Source organism: Herpailurus yagouaroundi, unplaced genomic scaffold, assembly GCF_014898765.1.
Source record: "Herpailurus yagouaroundi ecotype Mexico unplaced genomic scaffold, PumYag 28, whole genome shotgun sequence".
Classification (NCBI taxonomy): domain Eukaryota; kingdom Metazoa; phylum Chordata; class Mammalia; order Carnivora; family Felidae; genus Herpailurus; species Herpailurus yagouaroundi.
This window is the reverse complement of record NW_024412376.1, coordinates 150,806,226-150,825,641: the sequence shown is the minus strand read 5'-3', so window position 1 is coordinate 150,825,641 and position 19,416 is coordinate 150,806,226. Positions and strand designations below refer to the sequence as shown.

The window sequence follows — 19,416 nt, the reverse complement described above, 5'->3', positions numbered from 1 at the left end:
AGAAAGAAAGAAAGAAAGAAAGAAAGAAAGAAAGAAAGAAAGAAAGAAAGAAAGAAAGAAAGAAAGAAAACAAACGCGCAGGAGCTCAGGAACCACACAGACCAGACTCAGGACTTGAACAGACCCAATACTACACCCCCTCCCCCAAGAAAACAGTTGCTGCACCTATTATAATGCAATGAATCAATCCTAATAAAACAATTTGAGCTTCATTCAACGTGCATGGATTTTTAAATCTACCTCGTGATTTTATCAGGTTTGGTCTGCTTTAGTGGGATATATAAAATCATACAACTTTAACAGTTCAAGAGCCCTTGAAGATCATCTGCTTCAAAACCCCATTTTACTATTCAAGAAAGGGAGGGCCAGGAAAGTGAGGACTGGCTACGGGTCACCATTCTGCTTGGTATCAAAGATACCATGAGGCCACCCACGCAGCCATCCGGTCTCATTGCTATTTCTTCTGTACCCTCCTTCTGGTCATCCTTATCAAATAGGGAATAAGAATGCCAGTGCCCTGCTTACCCAGCGCAACTGTGACACGTAGGTGTGGACCCTTCCTAAAAGTGGAAACCTACCCAAATGCAGCTACTTCCCTTCGCTATCACTCCTTTCATCTGAACGTGGCAGCCAGGCTTGAGACAGGGTCAATTAGCATTCCAGGGTACAATTTCCAACCTCAAGAATGCAGACAAGAAAAGGACTGATCATTTAATCATCAATACTACTCCACGGCCGTCCTAAGTGCCACCGCCCTAGTCACCCCCCAAAACCACTCGATGATAGGAAAATAGGACATTAAAATTCTTTCCTTCAACAGTTAGTTCCTTGGACAGAATATGCACCAGGTGAGAATTCTCAGTTACCTTGTTATCTCATCAGCCAGCCACTGCTAAAGAAATGGTTCAAAGTAAAGAAGTCCCATATCTTTTGTTCGACAATGACTTAATCTCCAAGGGCACCTGGGTGGCTTAGTCGGTTGAGCATCTGACTCTTGATTTTGGCTCAGGTCATGATTTCTCAGTTTGTGAGATCAAGTCCCACGTTGGGCTCTGCGCTGACAGTGCACAGCCTGCTTGGGATTCTCTCTCTCTCTCTCTCTCTCTCCCTCCCTCTCTGCCCCTCCCCTGCTCTCTAAAAATAAGTAAATTTCAAAAATTAAAAAAAAAAAAAGATTTAACCCCAATCCCACTGCCTAAGTGAGCACCTAAGTTGTCTGTTTTATCTTTTACAGACATGATACTGAGAATTACAGGCCCAGAGGACACAGACGCCAGAAACCTACAAAGCCTGTAACTTGAGAGGATCGATTTACCTGTCCACACTTCAGCTGGCACACCTGTCAGATGTTGGGGAGGGGCGGGACCACAGCAACCTCATGAACTGGTTTTCATGATTGAGCTGTGGTATGTGAAACATTTCGCACAGTACCCGGTACATGAGAAACATCTGAATGCTGGCCGTCATTACAACTCATAACTCAGTGAAAGGTTCTTGTATATAAAGGTAGTTCTGAAGGCTGAAAGGCTCTATACACAGCTTAAGGTTCTCCTGTTCTCCAGTACTTCCTGGTAATTATCAAACCGGTTTTGGGAGAAAGTTAAACCAGCAACAGAAAGAATCAGTTTGTAACCATGTAACTCAATCATAAATCTTTAGGCGACATCCAAACTGGAAGCAGCAGGTCTATCAAATTAATTTCATCAGAAGGCTTGGTAGTGTTTTCCAATTCCCATGCTCTTGAAAGACAACAAGACGACCAGAATCTCTAGATTGACTTTACTATCCCACCACCTCCCAACAGAAAAATAAATGCATTCCTAAAAATAACCAAACCTAACCTAAACTAAAACTAATCCCTCAGGGTCAGAATAAAATATAACCACTAAGGCTCAGTTTCACAGATTAGCAAAACAAAGAAGTTTAAAAGAGAGGGAACCTGACTGGGCCAGATTAGGTTCACCTCCCAGATATGTCTTCCAGGCACAACAGGAGCCTGGTACTCCCGGACTGCACGACCCCTACACCTTCCGTTTGAAAGGTGCCACCATCCAGTACTACTCAACGTACCAGGACCACGTAGAAGGCCTCCATAATCCCCCCTCACCTTTGCTCACGCAGTGCCAACAGGACACCCACCATTTAAAAGGTTTAAAAAATCACTCAAATGGGAAAAGATGGAAACGTTAACTCAAGTACCTGAGAACGTCACAAAGCTTAAACGAGGGAAAGTCTGACAAAGTTTTTATGCTCAGGGTCCCGGTCTGTGGGTCTGTGGTTGCTAACTTCCAGCCAAGCTGATGCATAAGTGTTCCAACTTTACCCCTGCAGGAACTCCAATAATTTTGTTTATTTAAGTAAGGAGCCCTGAAAACTCTGGTCACACAGGTACCTAGGGTGCTTTAAAATGGCAGTAATCTCAAGTGGACAATCTCTATTTCTCATGGGTTCGGATCAGATGACACCCATTCTCAGTACTTCAAAAAGCATTATTTAGGACATAAGGCTCTCCGTGGTCTATCTTGACAGAGAAACCACACAGCCAAGCTAACCATTTCTTCCTAAGAGCTTCATGGCGCAAACTGTGTGAACTGCCAAGATCCAATCACTGGGTGAGCCTGATAACAGGTGGTGGCCATCAAAGAACCAGAAGTCAACACACGTGGTGGTGAATGGAAAATGTCTACATCTAGACGGACTCAGGCTGGGCTCTGTACAGACACGAGACACTAATGGGTTGAAACTGAAATGAAGAGTAAGGAGATGAAGACAATGGATTCAAGCCCCTTTTCGAGAAGCTATATTGTGAAGGAAGAGAGTGACCCCTCCAACATGGTGCTACAAGGGGGTGTTTGGGGAGAGGAGAAAAGGACATGGCGGTGTATGCCTAGGAGAAACGTCACAAAGTAGGAGAGAAACTCAAAACACAGGAAAGGTAAGTGATGGGCTTCTCAAGAGGTAGTGGGGAGTGGGATCAAGAAGGGAGGCGGACAAACTAATCTGGGAAGACATTTTTCACTAGCAAATGAAGAGGGGGAGTCTAAGCACTAATCTTGTAGGTTGGGCATTCTGCTTTCAAGAACCTGAAGCTTATCCATGATAGATTCATCCCTCTTAAGGATGATGCAACATTCTGTTCCCAGTCCTACTTAAGGAAAAAAAAAAAAAAATACTGGGGAAGGGGCGCCCGGGTGACTCAGTCAGTTAAGCCTCTGACTTCCACCATGATCTCATTGTTCAGGAGTTCGAGCCCCATATCGGGCTCTCTGGTGTCAGCACAGAACCTACGTCAGATCCTCTGTATCCCCCCCTCTCTGTCTCTCCCCCACACTCTCTCAAAAATAGAAACATTTTTAAAACTTAATTTAAAAACCAGTGGGGGGAAATGAGAGTTCTTTATACAAAGATTTACTGAGCGCTTACGGGGGAGACATTGAAGACACAGAGATAAGTATCACCATCAAGAGTTCACAATCTGGTAAGACAGTGAGGATTATAAATAGTTCCACACAGTATGACGCCTGCCTTCATGCAAGCCAAGGAGAGGCGGGACCCAGTCACAAGGAACGAAGGAGCAGCCTGGCATTGTGAAGGTGAACTGCAGGCCCACAGCACTGTAATGACTTTAGAATTCTAGTCGAGTCTTGGGCATTAAGGGAGAGTTTATGCTTGGTCTTGTTTAAAAAGAAAAAAAAAAAAAGGCAGGTTAAAAAAGAAAAAAAAGATTAATCTAATAGAAAGCACATCTGTCTTAAACATGGTCCTGGAGATGAATAGAACACTCGTCAATTTCTCTTTGCCTCTTCGTGAGAAAAAAGCTGGGAAGCATTGCACAATAAAACAAAGGATGCTTTTAAGTCTTATCTTGATGGGAAATGAATCAATTTAATTAGACTTAGATTCAAACAGACTTAAAAAAAAAAACTTTAACAGTTGCATTAAAGAATCTCTATCACACTTACACCTCTGAGGCCACTCTAAGTTCCCTTCGATTAAATTTAAGGAGGGTTTAGACTGAAGGGCCGTCCCAAACACAATCTACAACGCCCTGTTGGTCCGGCCCACACTAAGAGGCCATCACAGAAGTGCATGTGCAATACAAGTCCGTACTCCAGGTGCTACAATTGAAGGAAGGAGCAAAACAAGGGTCTGTGACCTCAAAAGAACAGACCTTCTAGACCTTCTATGAGGCCAGGTCACATATTCGGAACGAGGTATTGTAATTCCGAAACGTCCTCATATGGGGAGTGAATTTAATTCACAATCACATCCTGTGCATTAGTCCCTGTACTAGGGATGTGGGAAGTGGGAGGCAGGGGGCTTGGGGAGCTTCGATGACGCCAGGGCTTCTCTACTTCTCCCCAGCCTCGGTAGGCAGTGTGCTTATTCCTCTTTTACAGGGACATCTCTACTGCAAAGACCATTCTTAAATAGGGAGGAAGCAGCGCTTTTTCACGTAGAGCTAGCAATTATGCCAAAAGATTTCCTTTATGCTCATGGCACTGTCATCTAAAAAGGTTGAGCAAGAACTCTAAGATTCTAAGGGTCTGGATAATTTAGCTTTCTTTGTATAGAATATAGAATTCTGTAGACCTGCCCCACTCCCACAGGGGCAGGTTGGAACAACCAACCAAAAAAAAAAAAAAAAGATTTCAAATATGCCCAATTCAAACACTATGTAATTTAAACTTGAGGCAAAATATCGGGGTGGTGGAGAAAGGGGGGGGGGGGGTCAAAAGATGTATATATTTTATTTAAACTAAGAACAGGAAGGTCAGTCATCTGAATTGACAAAGAGCTAAAAGCAACTACCAAATGCCTCCTATAAGAGCCGGTTCAGGCTCACAGCCTAGGATACAGAAAATCTCTTGTCCTTGTCTGCCCAACATGCCTGTCACTTATAAAGTCAAGAATATGACAAGGATGCCCATCGTCCAGCCTCCATTGTCCCACCCCATCAGCAAGAAAATAATTTTTAAAATGTTATCAGATGAGGGGAGCCTGGGTGGCTCAGTCGGTTAAGCGTCCAATTCTTGATTTCGGCTCAGGTCATGATCCATCACACGGTTTGTGAGATGGAGTCCCGCAACGGGCTGTGCGCTGATCACTGATGGCACAGAGCCTGCCGGGGATTCTCTCTCTCCTCGTTGCCCCTCCCCCACATGCACACACATGTTCTCTCTCCCCCTCAAAATAAACTTAAAAAAATTTTTTTTAACTTAAAATGTTATCAGATGATTAGAAGGTCTCTAAAAATCTCAAGGGCATCAAGTGGGGAAAATGGTATTAGAAAATAAAAGTGTACAGAGAAGGTGGTCGAACACAAATGAGTTTTGTAAACACATCAGATTTATAAATTTTTTTTAATGTTTATTTTTGAGAGAGAGAAGGGGGGGGGTGTGGGGGGGAGAGAGAGAGAGAGAGAGAGAGGGAGGGAGGGAGGGGGAGAGTGCAAGAGACACAATACCCGAAGCAGGCTCCAGGCTCCGAACTGTCAGCGCGGGACCCGACATGGGGCTCGAACTCACACACTACAAGATCATGATCTGAGCCCAACTCGGATACTTAACTGACTAAGCCACCCTGGCACCCCAACATGTCAGATTATATTAAACTTCACTAATAATCACAATGCAAAGTAAAATAAGACTTTTTTTTTTTTTTTTTAACTAGTAACACCTCCCTCCCACCAAAATTCCCAGAGCAGGTATATACCTGGGAAACTAGGCCTCTCCTCATTCCTCCACCATCTTACGTTAATAATGCATTACGACCAGATTTAAATCTCTACTTTAAATCTAAAACAATGGGTTTAAGGTACACTCAGGCAGGGGGCTCCACCAGAGTGCCAGGCCCTTAAATATTGGTTTGGACAAGCGCTCACTGCTGTTAGGCCCTTTCGGCTCACTTGGTGCCACAACATACTGCTACAACCTAACTGTCCTTAACCCCACGACCTGACATTAAATCCACCTGCAGCACATCACTCCCTACCTTACAAATGGTCACTTGTCTTGTCTCCTGTGAATAAGGCCCCCTAAAGCTCTCAGCTACCTAAATGTCTCCTCATTTTCATCCATCTTTGCTCCACTTAAAACCCTCCCTCCCTCCCACGTGAGGCAGCTGTCCCCAATGTGTCCCTCTATTCTTTGCTCTACTTTTGTGGCAGTGGATGCCAGCTGGTCAAGATGGTTAACCCTCAGGTCGCTAGGCTACTAGACAACAAGTTCTCAACCCAGGTGACATCAGACTTGCCTGCAGAGGTGTGAAAAATACCAACATCTAGGCCTCATTCTGGAACAATTCAATCAGAGCAGAGGTCTGTGGCCCAGGCATCTGAACTTTTAATGCTCCCAGGTGACTCAATGCAAGGTTGAAAAGCCTCAACAAAAAAATCCACCGACCAGATTATAGGAAAGCTGAGAGAACTGCTCCCCTCAACCCCTGGGGCTGGGATGCAGAGCCTGGGGCATCATTCACACAAACATCATCACTACCTATACAGGTCATGGCATGAAAGTTCTTGGAAAGAATTGCTATAAATAATGGAAGTGATTATGTACCACAAGAGATCTGAGACACACTAGGTTTGGAAAGGTTTTGCGCCTGGCAGGTGGACGTGAGGGAAAACAATGGTGGTCACTGAACAAAAAGGTCTATGAGCCCCTCTCACAAGGTTTTCCTAAGCCAGTCTTACAAATTTCCCTCAGAAATGCCTATAAGAATTTCTACAAATCCACCTGTTACCCCCCACTCCCGCCTTCCACCCCTGCTATCTCTAGCTCTCTTAGCAGAGCACAGCAATGGAGGGAGATGCAGGTTAAATCACATCACAAAGAGCCAGTGGTCAAGTCCGGTAGGAGAGATACTGGACAGCTTAAGGGCAAGAAATGGAGTTCCAGAAAGGGATACAAGCATACAGGACTAGGATAAAACTGGTCTGATGGCCAAAGAAAAAGTCATGCCCAGAGATAAAAAGTCACAGAAACCCACCTAAGTCTACAACAAACAGTAGGCAGTGAATAACTTTGTTGAATGAATGCAAAAGCAAGCCATTTTTAAAAACAGGATGGGAATCATCAGAAATGCCACTAGAACTAAACCACATGCTACTAAATAACCAATGCATCAAAGAAATCAAAGATGAAATCCAAGAAGAGCTGGAGACAAATGAAGGCGGCAACACAATGATCCACCAAAATCTTCGGGACATAGCAAAAGCAGTCTAATAGGGGAGCTTACAGGGATACAGGTCCACCTCAAGAAACAGGAAAAAATCTCAAATAAATCCAAACTTGCACCTAAAGGAACTAGAGAGGGAAAAAAAAGAAGCCCAAAGTTAGAAGAAAGGAAGTAATAAAGACCAGACCAGAAATAAACGATTCCAAAAGAAACAATAGAAAAGATCAATGAAACCAAAGTCCTAGTTCTGTGAAAAGATAAAATTGATAAACCTTTAGCAAGACTCGTCAAGAAAAAAAGAGGACATATATAATAAAATCAGATATCAAAGAGAAGTAACAACTGACATCATAGAAATATAAAGAACTGTAAGAGATTACTGCAAAAACATTAAATGCCAAACTGGACAACCTAGGAGAAATGGATAAATTCCTAGAAACATACAATCTTCTAACATGGAGTCAGAAAAAAACAGAAAATCTAAACAGAGTACTAGTAACAAAATTGAATATATAATTTAAAAACTCCCAATAAACATTCAGAACCAAACAGCTTCACAGGTGAATGCTACCAAACATTTAAAGAGTTAACAACTATCCTTCCCACACTATTCCTAAAATTAGAAGAGTAAGGAAAGCTTCCAAATGCATTCTTCAAGTTCAGCATTATCCTGGTACCAAAACCAAAGAAAGACATTACAAAAAAGAAAAGTAAAGTACAGGCCAAAATCCTTGATGAACATATGTGCGAAAATCAACAAAATACCAGCAAACTGAATTCAACAATACATTAAAAGGATCATTCACCACAATCCAGTGGGATATATTCCAGGAATGCAAGGATGGTTCAATATCCACAAGCTCAACATGATACACATTAACAAAATGAGGGGCGCCTGGGTGGCTCAGTCGGTTAAGCGGCCGACTTCGGCTCAGGTCATGATCTCACGGTCCGTGAGTTCGAGCCCCGCGTCGGGCTCTGTGCTGACAGCTCAGAGCCTGGAGCCTGTTTCAGATTCTGTGTCTCCCTCTCTCTGACCCTCCCCCGTTCATGCTCTGTCTCTCTCTGTCTCAAAAATAAATAAACGTTAAAAAAAATTTTTTTAAATAAAAAAAAAAAACAAAATAAATGATAAAAATCAAAACATCTCAGTAGATGCAGAAAAAGCATATGACAAAGTACAACATCCATTCATGATAAAAACTCTTAACAAAGTGGGTTTACAGGGAATATCCCTCAATAATAGAGGCCCACAGCCCTATTTTATTTATACGTGTGTGTGTGTGTGTGTATAATACAGCTACATATTAATAAATATTAATATAATGACAAACCGACAATGATGAACAGAAAGCTTTGCCTCTAAAATCAGGAACAAGACACTGAGGTGACTCTTACAATTTTATTCAACATAATGGTGGAAGTCTTAGCCACAGAAATCAGATAAGAAATAAAAGGCATCCAAATTGGTAGGGAAAAAATAAAACTGTCATTATTTGCAGATGACATATTATACAGAAAAAGTCCCAAAGACTTTACCAATAGTAAATTGGAACTAATAAATTCAGTAAAGTTGCAGAATATAAAATTATCATACAGGTATCTGTTACATTTCTATACACTAATAATGAAGTAACAGAGAAGAGAAATAAAGAAATCCTTTTTACAACTGCAGCAGAAAGAATTCCAAAGAATAAATTTAACCAAGGGGATAAAACTTCTGTAATCTGAAAACTGTAAGACATCGATGAAGAGGACACAAATGGGAAGATAATTCCACATTCACAGATTGGAAGAATTACTATTGTTAGATGTCATACAGTCCAAAGCAATCTACAGTTTCAAAGCAATCCCTATCAAAATACCAACAGGGGCACCAGGGTGGTTCAGTCAGTTAAGCATCTGACTCTCAGTTTCAGCTCAGATCCTGATCTCATGGCTTCATGAATTCCAGCCCCGCATCAGGCTCTGTGCCGGCAGCATGGAACCTGTTTGGGATTCTCTCTCTCCCTCTCTCCCTGCCCCTTCCCCACTCATGCTGTCTCTGTCTCTCTCAAAATAAACAGACGTAAAAAAAAATATATATATATATACCAATAGTATTTTTCATACAACTAGAATAATCATAAAATTTGTACAAAACCATAAAATACCCCAGATAACCAAAGCATCTTGAGGAAAAAAAGGACAAAGATGTAGGCATCACATACCAGATTGAGAACAATTTTAAAACGATTTTAAAACTACACTTACCGTGATGAGCCCTTAGTAATGTGCAGAATTGTTGATTCACTATACTGAACACCTGAAACTAATATAATACTGTATTTTAATTATACTAGAATGTTTTTTAGAAAAAGTATACTACAAAGCTATGGTAATAAAAACAGTAGGATACTAGCACAAAAATACACATAGATCAATGGAACAGAAAAGAGACCTCAGAAATAAACCCATGTTTATATGCTCAATTAATCTACAACAAAGGGGGGGAAAATATACAATGGGGAGAAGACTTTTCAATAAATGTTGAGGAAACTGGACAGATACATGTGAAAGAATTAAACTGGGCCACTTTCTTACACCAAATGCAAAATTAACTCAAAATGGATTAAAGATCTAAATGTAAGACCTGAAAGCATAAAATTCCTAAAAGAAACTATGGGCCGTAATCTCTTGGACAATGGCCTTAGTAATGTCTTTCTGGATATGTCTCTTCAGGCAAGGGAAATAAAAGCAAAAATAAACCACTGGGACTACATCAAATTAAAAAGCTTTTGTACAACAAAGGAGACCATCTACAAAGTGAAAAGGTAACCTAATGAATGAGAGGAATATTTGCCAATTATATATCCAATAAGGGGTTAATATCCAAAATGTATAAAGAACTCACACAACTCAATACCAAAAACAAAACAAAAAAAAACCTAATAATTTAATTAAAAATGGACAGAGAACCTGAATAGACCAACACACAAGAAGATGCTCCACATCACTAGTCCTCAGAGAAATGCAGTCAAAACCACGATGAGATGTCACCTCACACCTGTCAGAATGGCTAGTATCAAAGGACAAGAAACAGCGAGTGCTGGCAAGGAAGGGGAGAAAAGAGAATCCTTTTCCACTATTGGTAGGAATGTAAACTGGTGCAGCCGCTATGGAAAGCACTAGGAGGCTCCTCAAAAAATTAAAACTAGAAATTCCATATGATCCAGTAATTCCACTGCAGGGTATCTACTCAAAGAAAACAAAAACACTAATTCAAAAAGATATGTGTACCCCTATATTTACTGTAGCATTATTTACAATAGCCAAGACATGGAAACAACTTAAGCATCCATCAACAAATGAATGGATAAAGAAGATGCGGTATAAACCATAAAGTATTACCCAGCCATAGAAAGAATAACATTTTGCCATTTGCAACAACATGGATGGATCTAGAGGGTATTATGCTAAGTGACATAAGACAGAGAAAGACAAATACTATATGATTTCACTTCTATGTGGTATCTAAAGAAAGAAATGAACAAAACACAGAAACAAACTCATAAATAAAGAGAACTAGTGGTTGCCAAAGGAAGGAGGGGCAGAACAGGTGAGAAGGATTCAGAAGTACATACTTCCGGGTATAAAATGTTACATGGGTAAAAAGTACAGCATAGGGAATATAATCAATAATATTGTAATAAGTTTGAATGGTGACAGATGGTGACTGTGGGGAACACTGCATAATGTATAGAATTGTCTAATCACTATGTTGTACACCTGAAACTGATAACATTGTATAGAAACTATACATCAATTAAAAAAAAAAAATACATTACTTCGGCAAATATCAAATCCCATTTTAGGTCTCTTCAAAACAAGATCATGTCATCTGAAAGACTGTTTTTCCTTTTCTTTCCCAGTTTTGATCTCAAGGAACTTTTTTTTAACCTTCCCTTTTATTAAAGCTTTATAAGATTACAGTTCACTAGGGAACATAATTTCTTCCTATATACAATTTACATAGTTTTCTTTGTATTTTTAAACCAACGAAATGAATAATGAAACCCAAATATTCACTGCCATAAGAAAATGTGGTCAAGAGGCACCTGGGTGGCTAGTCAATTGAGCATCCAACTCTTGATTACGGCTCAGGTCATGATCCCAGGGTTGTGGGATTCAGCCCCCAAATTAGGCTCCGTGCTCAGCATGGAGCCTGCTTAAGATTCTCTCCCCCTCTCTGTCCTTCTCCCCACTTGTGCGCGCTCTCCCTCTCTCTCTCAAAATAAACAAACATGTTGAAAAAAAAGAAAGAATATGTGGTAAATTTATTAAAGTTGGATACTAGAATCAACTTAAAAAAAAAAAAAAAGAATGCCAGTACAGAACAGTAAACATCAAAAGTAGATTTGGGTCTTTGGACAGACCCCGCTGTATGGGGAAACGCACAGATTTAAGCCTGGGCTTGCAACTTACAGAAAGGAAAAAGAAGACCAGAGCACTGGGGGGGAGGGGTTGTTCCAGAGACTTCTTACACCAATCCCTAAATTTTCCTTTTGTTCCCTTCAGACCCTGAGCAGGAGGGAATGGAGGACAAGAAATTCTTCCCTGGGTGAACAGCCCAATATCTGCCATGTACTCAGCATGGTACTGAAAAGTGGCCTTCTGTGAAATGCCCACTCCATCTCTGTTCACCGCACGCCAACCCGCAAGATATTCCCCTACCAGAAATTTCTGAAGTTTAGTCATGAAAAGAAAAAACAAAAAAACAAAAAAAAAAAAAAACCTTGGGAGAAGATGCTTACTTTCTCTAAAACTCTCTCCTCAGACTAAAATTGCACAGGAACATTAATGCAAGCTAAACCACAAAGCATGAAAATTACATTAAGTTTTAAAATAAATTTAGTCTGGCAACAATTAAAAACTCATTGAGCAAGCCTGCATCTATAGCTTCCTTACCTTTGCAAAAACTGACTTAACAAGCTACTAAAATGTAAAAGAGCTCTGTATCCTAATTTTTGCCTATTTACAAGGAAAATGTTCACCCAACGATAAATTAGCTGTGTCTTCTGGATTGAAGACCCCTCCATAGGAATGCAGCCAATAAAGAAAACAATGGCTTTCAGACAGGCAGCTAAATAGCAAAGAATAATAGTAATAAATCACTGATTACATACACTAAAACTTCACACTGTCATTTTCTGACTTTCCGAGAGCTTTTACCTCTGGGTTTTTTTGGAGGGTGGGGGGGTTGTTTTGTTTTGTTTTTTGGTGTGTTTTGTTTTTGTCTGTTTTTTAAAACCATCTTTACAGGCTCCTGGGAAAAGTGGATGAACTGGGACAAGGATCTCCAAACACTCCTGTGCTCTTTTGTTCCTGGTATTTTAATTTCTGGTTTGTTGCCAAACCCACCAACCTCTCTCACACACTCCTGATGCTGGAGCGCTCCAAGCAGGCAAGAAGCAACAAGATTCAGAGTCTGGATCATGTAAAAGCTTCCCATCCTATTGGAAAAAAACTTAAGGTTTGCGTTCATGGACCAAACGCCTAAGTCTGCCCAAAATTCTGAACTATTTCTGAGCAACTTGCCACCACGCCGCCTTATGTGTGCAGTCACCAGACACATAAGATCACTTATGTCAAATGTAACTGTAAACAAATTTCACATACCCTTCTTGCACTGGGGATCCTACGGCCATGAAACGCGGACCTAAGTAAATAAGTGTTCTCAGGGCCCCTGGGTGGCTGCGTTGGTTAAGCGTCTGACTTTGGTTCAGGCCATGATCTCACAGTTCGTGGGTTCGGGCCCAGCGTTGGGCTCTGTGCTGACAGCTGGGAGCCTGGAGCCTGTTTCAGATTCTGTGTCTCCCTCTCTCTCTGCCCCTCCCCCACTCACGCTCTGTCCCTCTAAATAAAACATTAAAAAAAAAAACTAAAAATAAATAAGTGTTCTCATTTGCTATAATAGGGTGAAAATCTGAATTCGCATCCCTCTTCCATCCCTCCACTGTCCTTTTGTCGTACCACATATACAGTATTATCTTTGCCAGTATGACTCATGCCCATTAAGAACAATTCGCACCCCACAGCCCAGGTACGGTATTAAGACAGGTTTCCCAGTCCTTCCCTTCAAGGGTACGTGCTTTACGAGAGCAAGTGTCATATAAAGTGTCACAGAGGGACATGGGAGCACAGTTAGTTAAGCACTACCTGGCTTCAGAGAAGGGACGGATCCAAAGCCAGAAGGGTGACAAAAAAGCTCACAGCAGCTGAGCTGGATTGTGAAGGACCCAGCATTTACCAGAATAGGATTTCCAGGCAAGAGCGACAGACTTACCCTTGATGCACAGGAAACCAAGTCAGGGGACAACGAGAGGCACACTTGGGTTACGCAGAGACTTTGCACATAGCACTGATCCTTAGACGAAAGAATCACGTCTTACGTTATCCCTGAACACCCCTAGCACCCAGCCGAGTGCCTACAGTATTAACAGTGCCTCAACTGATATGCATGTGAAGAAAATATAATTGGTGCCAAGTATTGGGAAATCAGGCTACAAAAGATTTGGATGGCCTCGAATTCAAAGATAAAAACCTAACCCTTGACACACAGAACTTCAGGCCACAGCCTATGCCTCTCTGGCTCTGTGGCACTGCCCTGGCAAGAAGCAGCCGAGCCAATCCCAACTATTTACACCTCTGGGCTGAATGCGACTGGAGAAAGAACTGTGGTCATCTATGTGCCTTCGAATTTGATCACAAGGCAGAAAAGGACACAACTCCACTCTGCTAACTTTTCTACAATCCCCAGCGAGCAAGCGAGCGAGCGAGCGAGCTCTCCCAGCTTCCAAAAGCCAGCCTCCTGTTTCTCCTTCCTCCCTCACCCTGCCTCCATGTCTATGGGAACATAAAAGAACCCCCACTTCAACCCACCTGCACTCCCAAAGCCCTCCTGCCTCACCACCGCCTTCTTCGAGAACAAACAGTGCCTGTTGCCAGCAAACCCTGTGCCTTTTTTTCCATCCACCGTGTGCCCCACACCCAAGTTACTGTCCAGCTTACTCCGATGTGCTCTCATGGTCCTTTGCTCCTAAGAAACCTTCCTTTTCACCGAAATTCTTCCTCGTCTAGATGCTACCACCACCATCCTCACTCACCCCCTTCTCCCTTGAAGCCGCCCCAACCTCCCTTCGTGGCCTCCGACCCCCAGAGGGCACCAAAGCGCCAAGCAGGCCAATCCAGTGCTCAGCCCGTTGGCCTTCCTGGTCCTGATTCCCCAGCATCTCTCAACACGGGCACCCATTCCTTCCTTCAAACCTGAACGTGCCTTGGCTTCTATGACCGCATGCGCCCCACTCTGCGTCCCCCACTTCACCAGGCTCCGCCACTGCTCCAGGGAGCTTCTGCCTGGGCCACACCCCTGCCTCCTCCTCCCCACCTGCATACGCTCCCCTACTCTAACTTGACCTCCACCACACCTGGGTATCACATACCTGGTACAGACCAGTGGTTCTGAAAACCACCTCCCTGCTTCAGTAGAACCACTCTGTCCCCACCTCTGTCAGTAACTCCCCGATGCCCGCACAAAATCCAATCTTTCCCTTCCCTCAGGCCTTGCTCAAGTCCAAACTTCTCCAGGAAAACAGAAAATCTCCCAGGGCATCCGCAGCCCCAACTGATCTCCAATCTTTTCAGACTTCCTAAAGCATTTAAACAGTTGGCAGTACAGGATTTATTACTTAATTACAGACAGTCTGCAATTGTTCCCTAAATGCTGCTTTTGTGCAAATCCTTTCTTCCAACCAGGTTTAGGTTTCAAAACAATACAGCATTCCTTTTTGTCTCCCTGACACTGAGCTGGGCACACTGGTTGATGTCTATAATCAGGTCTTTGATAGCAAAACCAAACATTTTATAAAGTAAAAACCAAACCTTCTGCATTATCTGATTGTTTTAAAAAGTCTGAGAAACATCTAGACATTGTCCCTAAGGTACGATTCATGACAAATCATAAATTAAAAAAAAAAAATTACCTAGAATCTCCATGTAGCATTATGGGAAAAAAAAATCTGAAAAGCAAGGTAAATTTGTAAAACTTTCTATAACTTAAGTCCTCATTATTTTTAAAACTTAAAATATCGGGGCGCCTGGGTGGCGCAGTCGGTTAAGCGTCCGACTTCAGCCAGGTCACGATCTCGCGGTCCGTGAGTTCGAGCCCCGCGTCAGGCTCTGGGCTGATGGTGCGGAGCCTGGAGCCTGTTTCCGATTCTGTGTCTCCCTCTCTCTCTGCCCCTCCCCCGTTCATGCTCTGTCTCTCTCTGTCCCAAAAATAAATAAAAAAAAAACGTTGAAAAAAAAATTTTTTAAACTTAAAATATCAAATAAGACAGGAATAAAGTTAATAACTTATATTTCAGGGCACCTGGGTGGCTCAGTTGGTTGAACATCCAACTTTTAGTTCAGGTCATGATCTCCAGGTTAGTGAGTTGGAGCCCCACATCGGGCTTGCAGCTGCCAGCCTGTCAATGCAGAGCCAGCTTCAGAACGATCTTCTGTCCTCCTCTCTCCGTCCCTCCCCCCCTTGCAGTCTCTCAAAACTAAACAAACATTTTTAAAAAATAGTAATATATATTTCCAACAAAAACATTAAAAGTCAAATTTTAATTCAATCTGGCTGTAAATAATAAATGCAATTTACTCCATTAATACAAAAGACTACATGACACATGAAACAAGTGTGGTCACGCGGAGGGTTTCTGCTGGACCTCTCCATAACCAACGTTATGAAAATAGATGTTGTTCACGAAGATAGCTGAAGGGTCTGAGCTCTTGGCTATGGTGAAGCCCCCCCCCCCAAGGCAGAAATTACCTAATTTTTCATTATTTAAAAAAAGAAAAAAATTCTATCCTATCCTTGCTATCCTTGCAAGCCCCATCAAATTTCCTTGCAGCAGCTGAAAATGGTTGGCCACACCTAAGGAATTAAAACTCAAACCAGAACCAGAAAGCCTGTCTGTCCTTGACCAGGCACATGCGGGCTCCCCTTGGACCACTCCAGGGAGTAGACACTTGCCCTTGACATCCAGCAATATAAGCTGCACCGCATAGCAAGCCAACACTGCACCCTCCAAGCCCATGGGCATGGGGTGGGAAGTAGGGAGTCTACCACAGACCAACCCCGCATTTCTTCCCCCTCATCTCATCACCTTTTTCATTCACAGGTATCCATCTCATCCTTCTCGAATTGGCTCAGGATCCTCAGGTCCTGGATCCCACCAACTATGTCCCAAGGGGGCTTTGGTTGCCCTACTCTGGGTTCCTTTTGCTACGTGTACACTCCAGGATTAGAGCATTTACCATACTGTTCTGAATTCATGAATATTTCTCTCCTACTGCCTGTGTGTTCCTAAAGAAAGACCATGATTTATTTATATTCTGTAGTGAGTTCAATAGTATGCCCTCAAAAGAGGTCCAAAGCTCTAAACCCCTGGTACCCCTGAAAGTGATCTTATTTGAAAAGAGGGTCTTTGCAATGTAATTAAGTTCCATATCCTTGGATGAGATCATCCTGGACTTAGGGTGGACCCTAAATTCAATGACTGGTGTCCTTACAAGAGAAGGGGCAGTATGTGAAACACAGAGACACCCCGGAAAGAAGCGACATGAAGACAGGGGCAGAGATTGGCACTGGGGTGGCACAATCCAAGAAAAGTCAGAAGACCCTTCTGGAGAAGACATAGCTCTACTGACTCCTTGACTTGCAACTTCCAGCTCCCAGAATTGTAAGAGAAGAAATTTGTTGGTTTTATGCCACCCAATGTGTGGTAATTTGCCACACCCGGAGGAAATTAACACCTAGTCTAAACCTCAACATGCTGCCACTACCTAGGAAACACTCAAAAACAACAACACACACACACACACAACTGTTGAACTAATAAGACGATGAAAGCCTTGGGGGGGGGGGGGGGGCGCAATTAAGAAAGTATCTGAACTGCACATCAGGAAATTGACCCTGATGCTCAATCACTATGGAACTTGGGCAAGTCACTTATCCCTGCAGGACTCTCTGATGTATTCCCTAGCAAAATAAGGGAACTGGTCCGATATAACTTGAACCAATGTAATCCACAACATCAGCTGATTTTTAAGTGAATTATAATTTCTCCCCATTCACTACATTCTATTATTTTCATCTAAAGAGGTTTCCGGTGCAAAAAATATTGGATTAATGGGACATCGTAGGGGCGCCTGGGTGGCTCAGTTGGTTAATCGTCCGACTTCAGCTCAGGCCATGATCTCACAGTTTGCGAGTTGGAGCCCCCACATCGGGCTCTTTCCTGCACGCACAGGAGCCCGCTTTGGATCCTCTGTCTGTCTCTGCCCCTCCCCCACTAGGGCTCATGCTCTCTCTCTCAAAACTAAATAAACGTTTTAAAAAATTATGACATTTTAAAGGCACTAAGAATTCTTTGAAACAGCTTAACTGATAATGTGCTGAAAAGTGATTTTCTATGACACCATCTTTTTTTTTTATGCAAAACGAAAACAACTTACAAATAGCTGACTTAATACAGCTGAAACTGTTGACATTCTGAAAAACTCGACCTAAACTTGAATCAGCTGGAGCACCACCGATTCAGAACCCAAATGTATGATGATGACTAATTTCCGCAAAGTTATAAAGGGATATCTCCAACATGGGGTTTTCGCTGCTTGACTCAAGCCTGTAATTAAAGGTCCCATCCCAAAATTTCCACTTCAAAGAATCTGGGTAAGAAATAAATAAATACAGCTGCTGCCACTACCAAACGGTCAGTAAACGAGTCAAAGAAAACTATTTTATCCATTTTCATGCCTCCATAGACAAAAACACATTTTCCCTGTGTTAAGCCTTTCTTAATGCAAACAAATGGAAATGAAAGAACAAAGGTTTTAGTAATGAGGTTTATACTTCTCGTACCCCCTAGCCTCCTGCTTAATTTGGGTTAAATTAAAAATCGTACTTCAAGCTTTTCATAAATCATGCTATTCCCCCTGCCTTCCTGTTTTTACAGTGGTAGCCTTGATTCTTTTTTAGGAAACGAACCAAAAGAACGGAGAGGAACAGGGGACAGAGAGGCTCACGTTTCAGTTCGACAAAATATCCCTTAGAAATACTTGAACTTTTCCAAGCCAATTCATCGTTCAGAAGACCAAGTCAAGATTCCAACTGTCCAGCTAGCATGGGCAGATACACGCCTGCAAAACTGGACCGTGTATCTGAGCACAAATGGGAGTCCTGAGACCAAAAACTCTTCCTTCCAGGTCGGAAACTCAACTCAAATATCAAGTGCCTCGACATGGGAGGCTCAACAAACCCAGTTTTCAATTCCAAAATTCTCGGGTTTTTAAGTATGAGCGCGCAAACACATGAAACCCGGGCTGGAAGGTGCACGGTTCGTCTCAAATGTATTTCACGCCCTTAATAACAAACAACTCCATTTTAAAAGGTGTTCTTTTACTGTGTGATAAAACTAAGGGAGCGAAAGGCAAGGAAACAGTCTGGGGGTTAGGGGATTGTACACACAGGCGTTCCAAGTCCCAGTGTTGTCTTGGTATTCTGCAAACTATTCATGCAAACCGCATGGAAGTGTAAGTTAATGTGCAGAAAAGCTGAAGGACCGGCGCTTCTACGGAGCACCGTGTTTTCTGGAAGCCCAAGCAAAAGATGGGCCATCTACAACTTCGCCGACTGCTTGTTTACTTGCATCCTCACGTGGCACCGCGCAGCCACAGAAGCGCTGCGCCGGGACAGCGCGGGGCGCGCCAGGGAACCCGAAAACTTTTACTTTACAAACTAGCGGAACTGGAAAGCGGCTCCGGGGCGGATTCACTTGCCTTCCCCGAAACGCGCCCCTGCCAAGCCAACCCCCCCAGCGCCATCCCTGCCTGCAGCTTCATTCACACAAAGGCGCGTGGGTGCCGGCAGCACCCCTCTCCAAAGTTGCGCAGAGAGAGGCGGCCGGACGAGAAAGCGCCCCAGGGAGGGGACCCGAGGCGAGGGCTACTCACAGGGTGACCGTGCGGTTGGGCAGCGTGTCGGGGGGCAAGACCTGCGCGAGCTCCAGGCTGCTGCACACCACCTTGCCCTCGGCGGCGCCCGCCGCCCTGCCGGCCCCTCGGGGCCGCCCGTCGTGCTTGCAGCCGGGGGGCAGCGCCGCGGCGCAGCCGCCGCCTCCCAGCAGCGCGAGCAGCGCGAACGGC

The 19,416-nt window shown here is 43.1% G+C and overlaps 1 protein-coding gene across 1 annotated transcript in view; it reads right to left on the bottom strand.

Moving 5' to 3' along the window:
• The window catches only part of ADGRA3 (adhesion G protein-coupled receptor A3), a gene marked incomplete at its 5' end in the record, with an annotated part of 135,875 nt that extends 116,463 nt beyond the window's left edge, over positions 1-19,412 (bottom strand). Inside the window, one exon of the mRNA XM_040493661.1 lies at positions 19,225-19,412. Coding sequence (XP_040349595.1) covers positions 19,225-19,412 — 188 coding nt within the window. The remainder of the gene's footprint in view (positions 1-19,224) is intronic.
• Between the last annotated feature and the right edge of the window lie 4 nt (positions 19,413-19,416).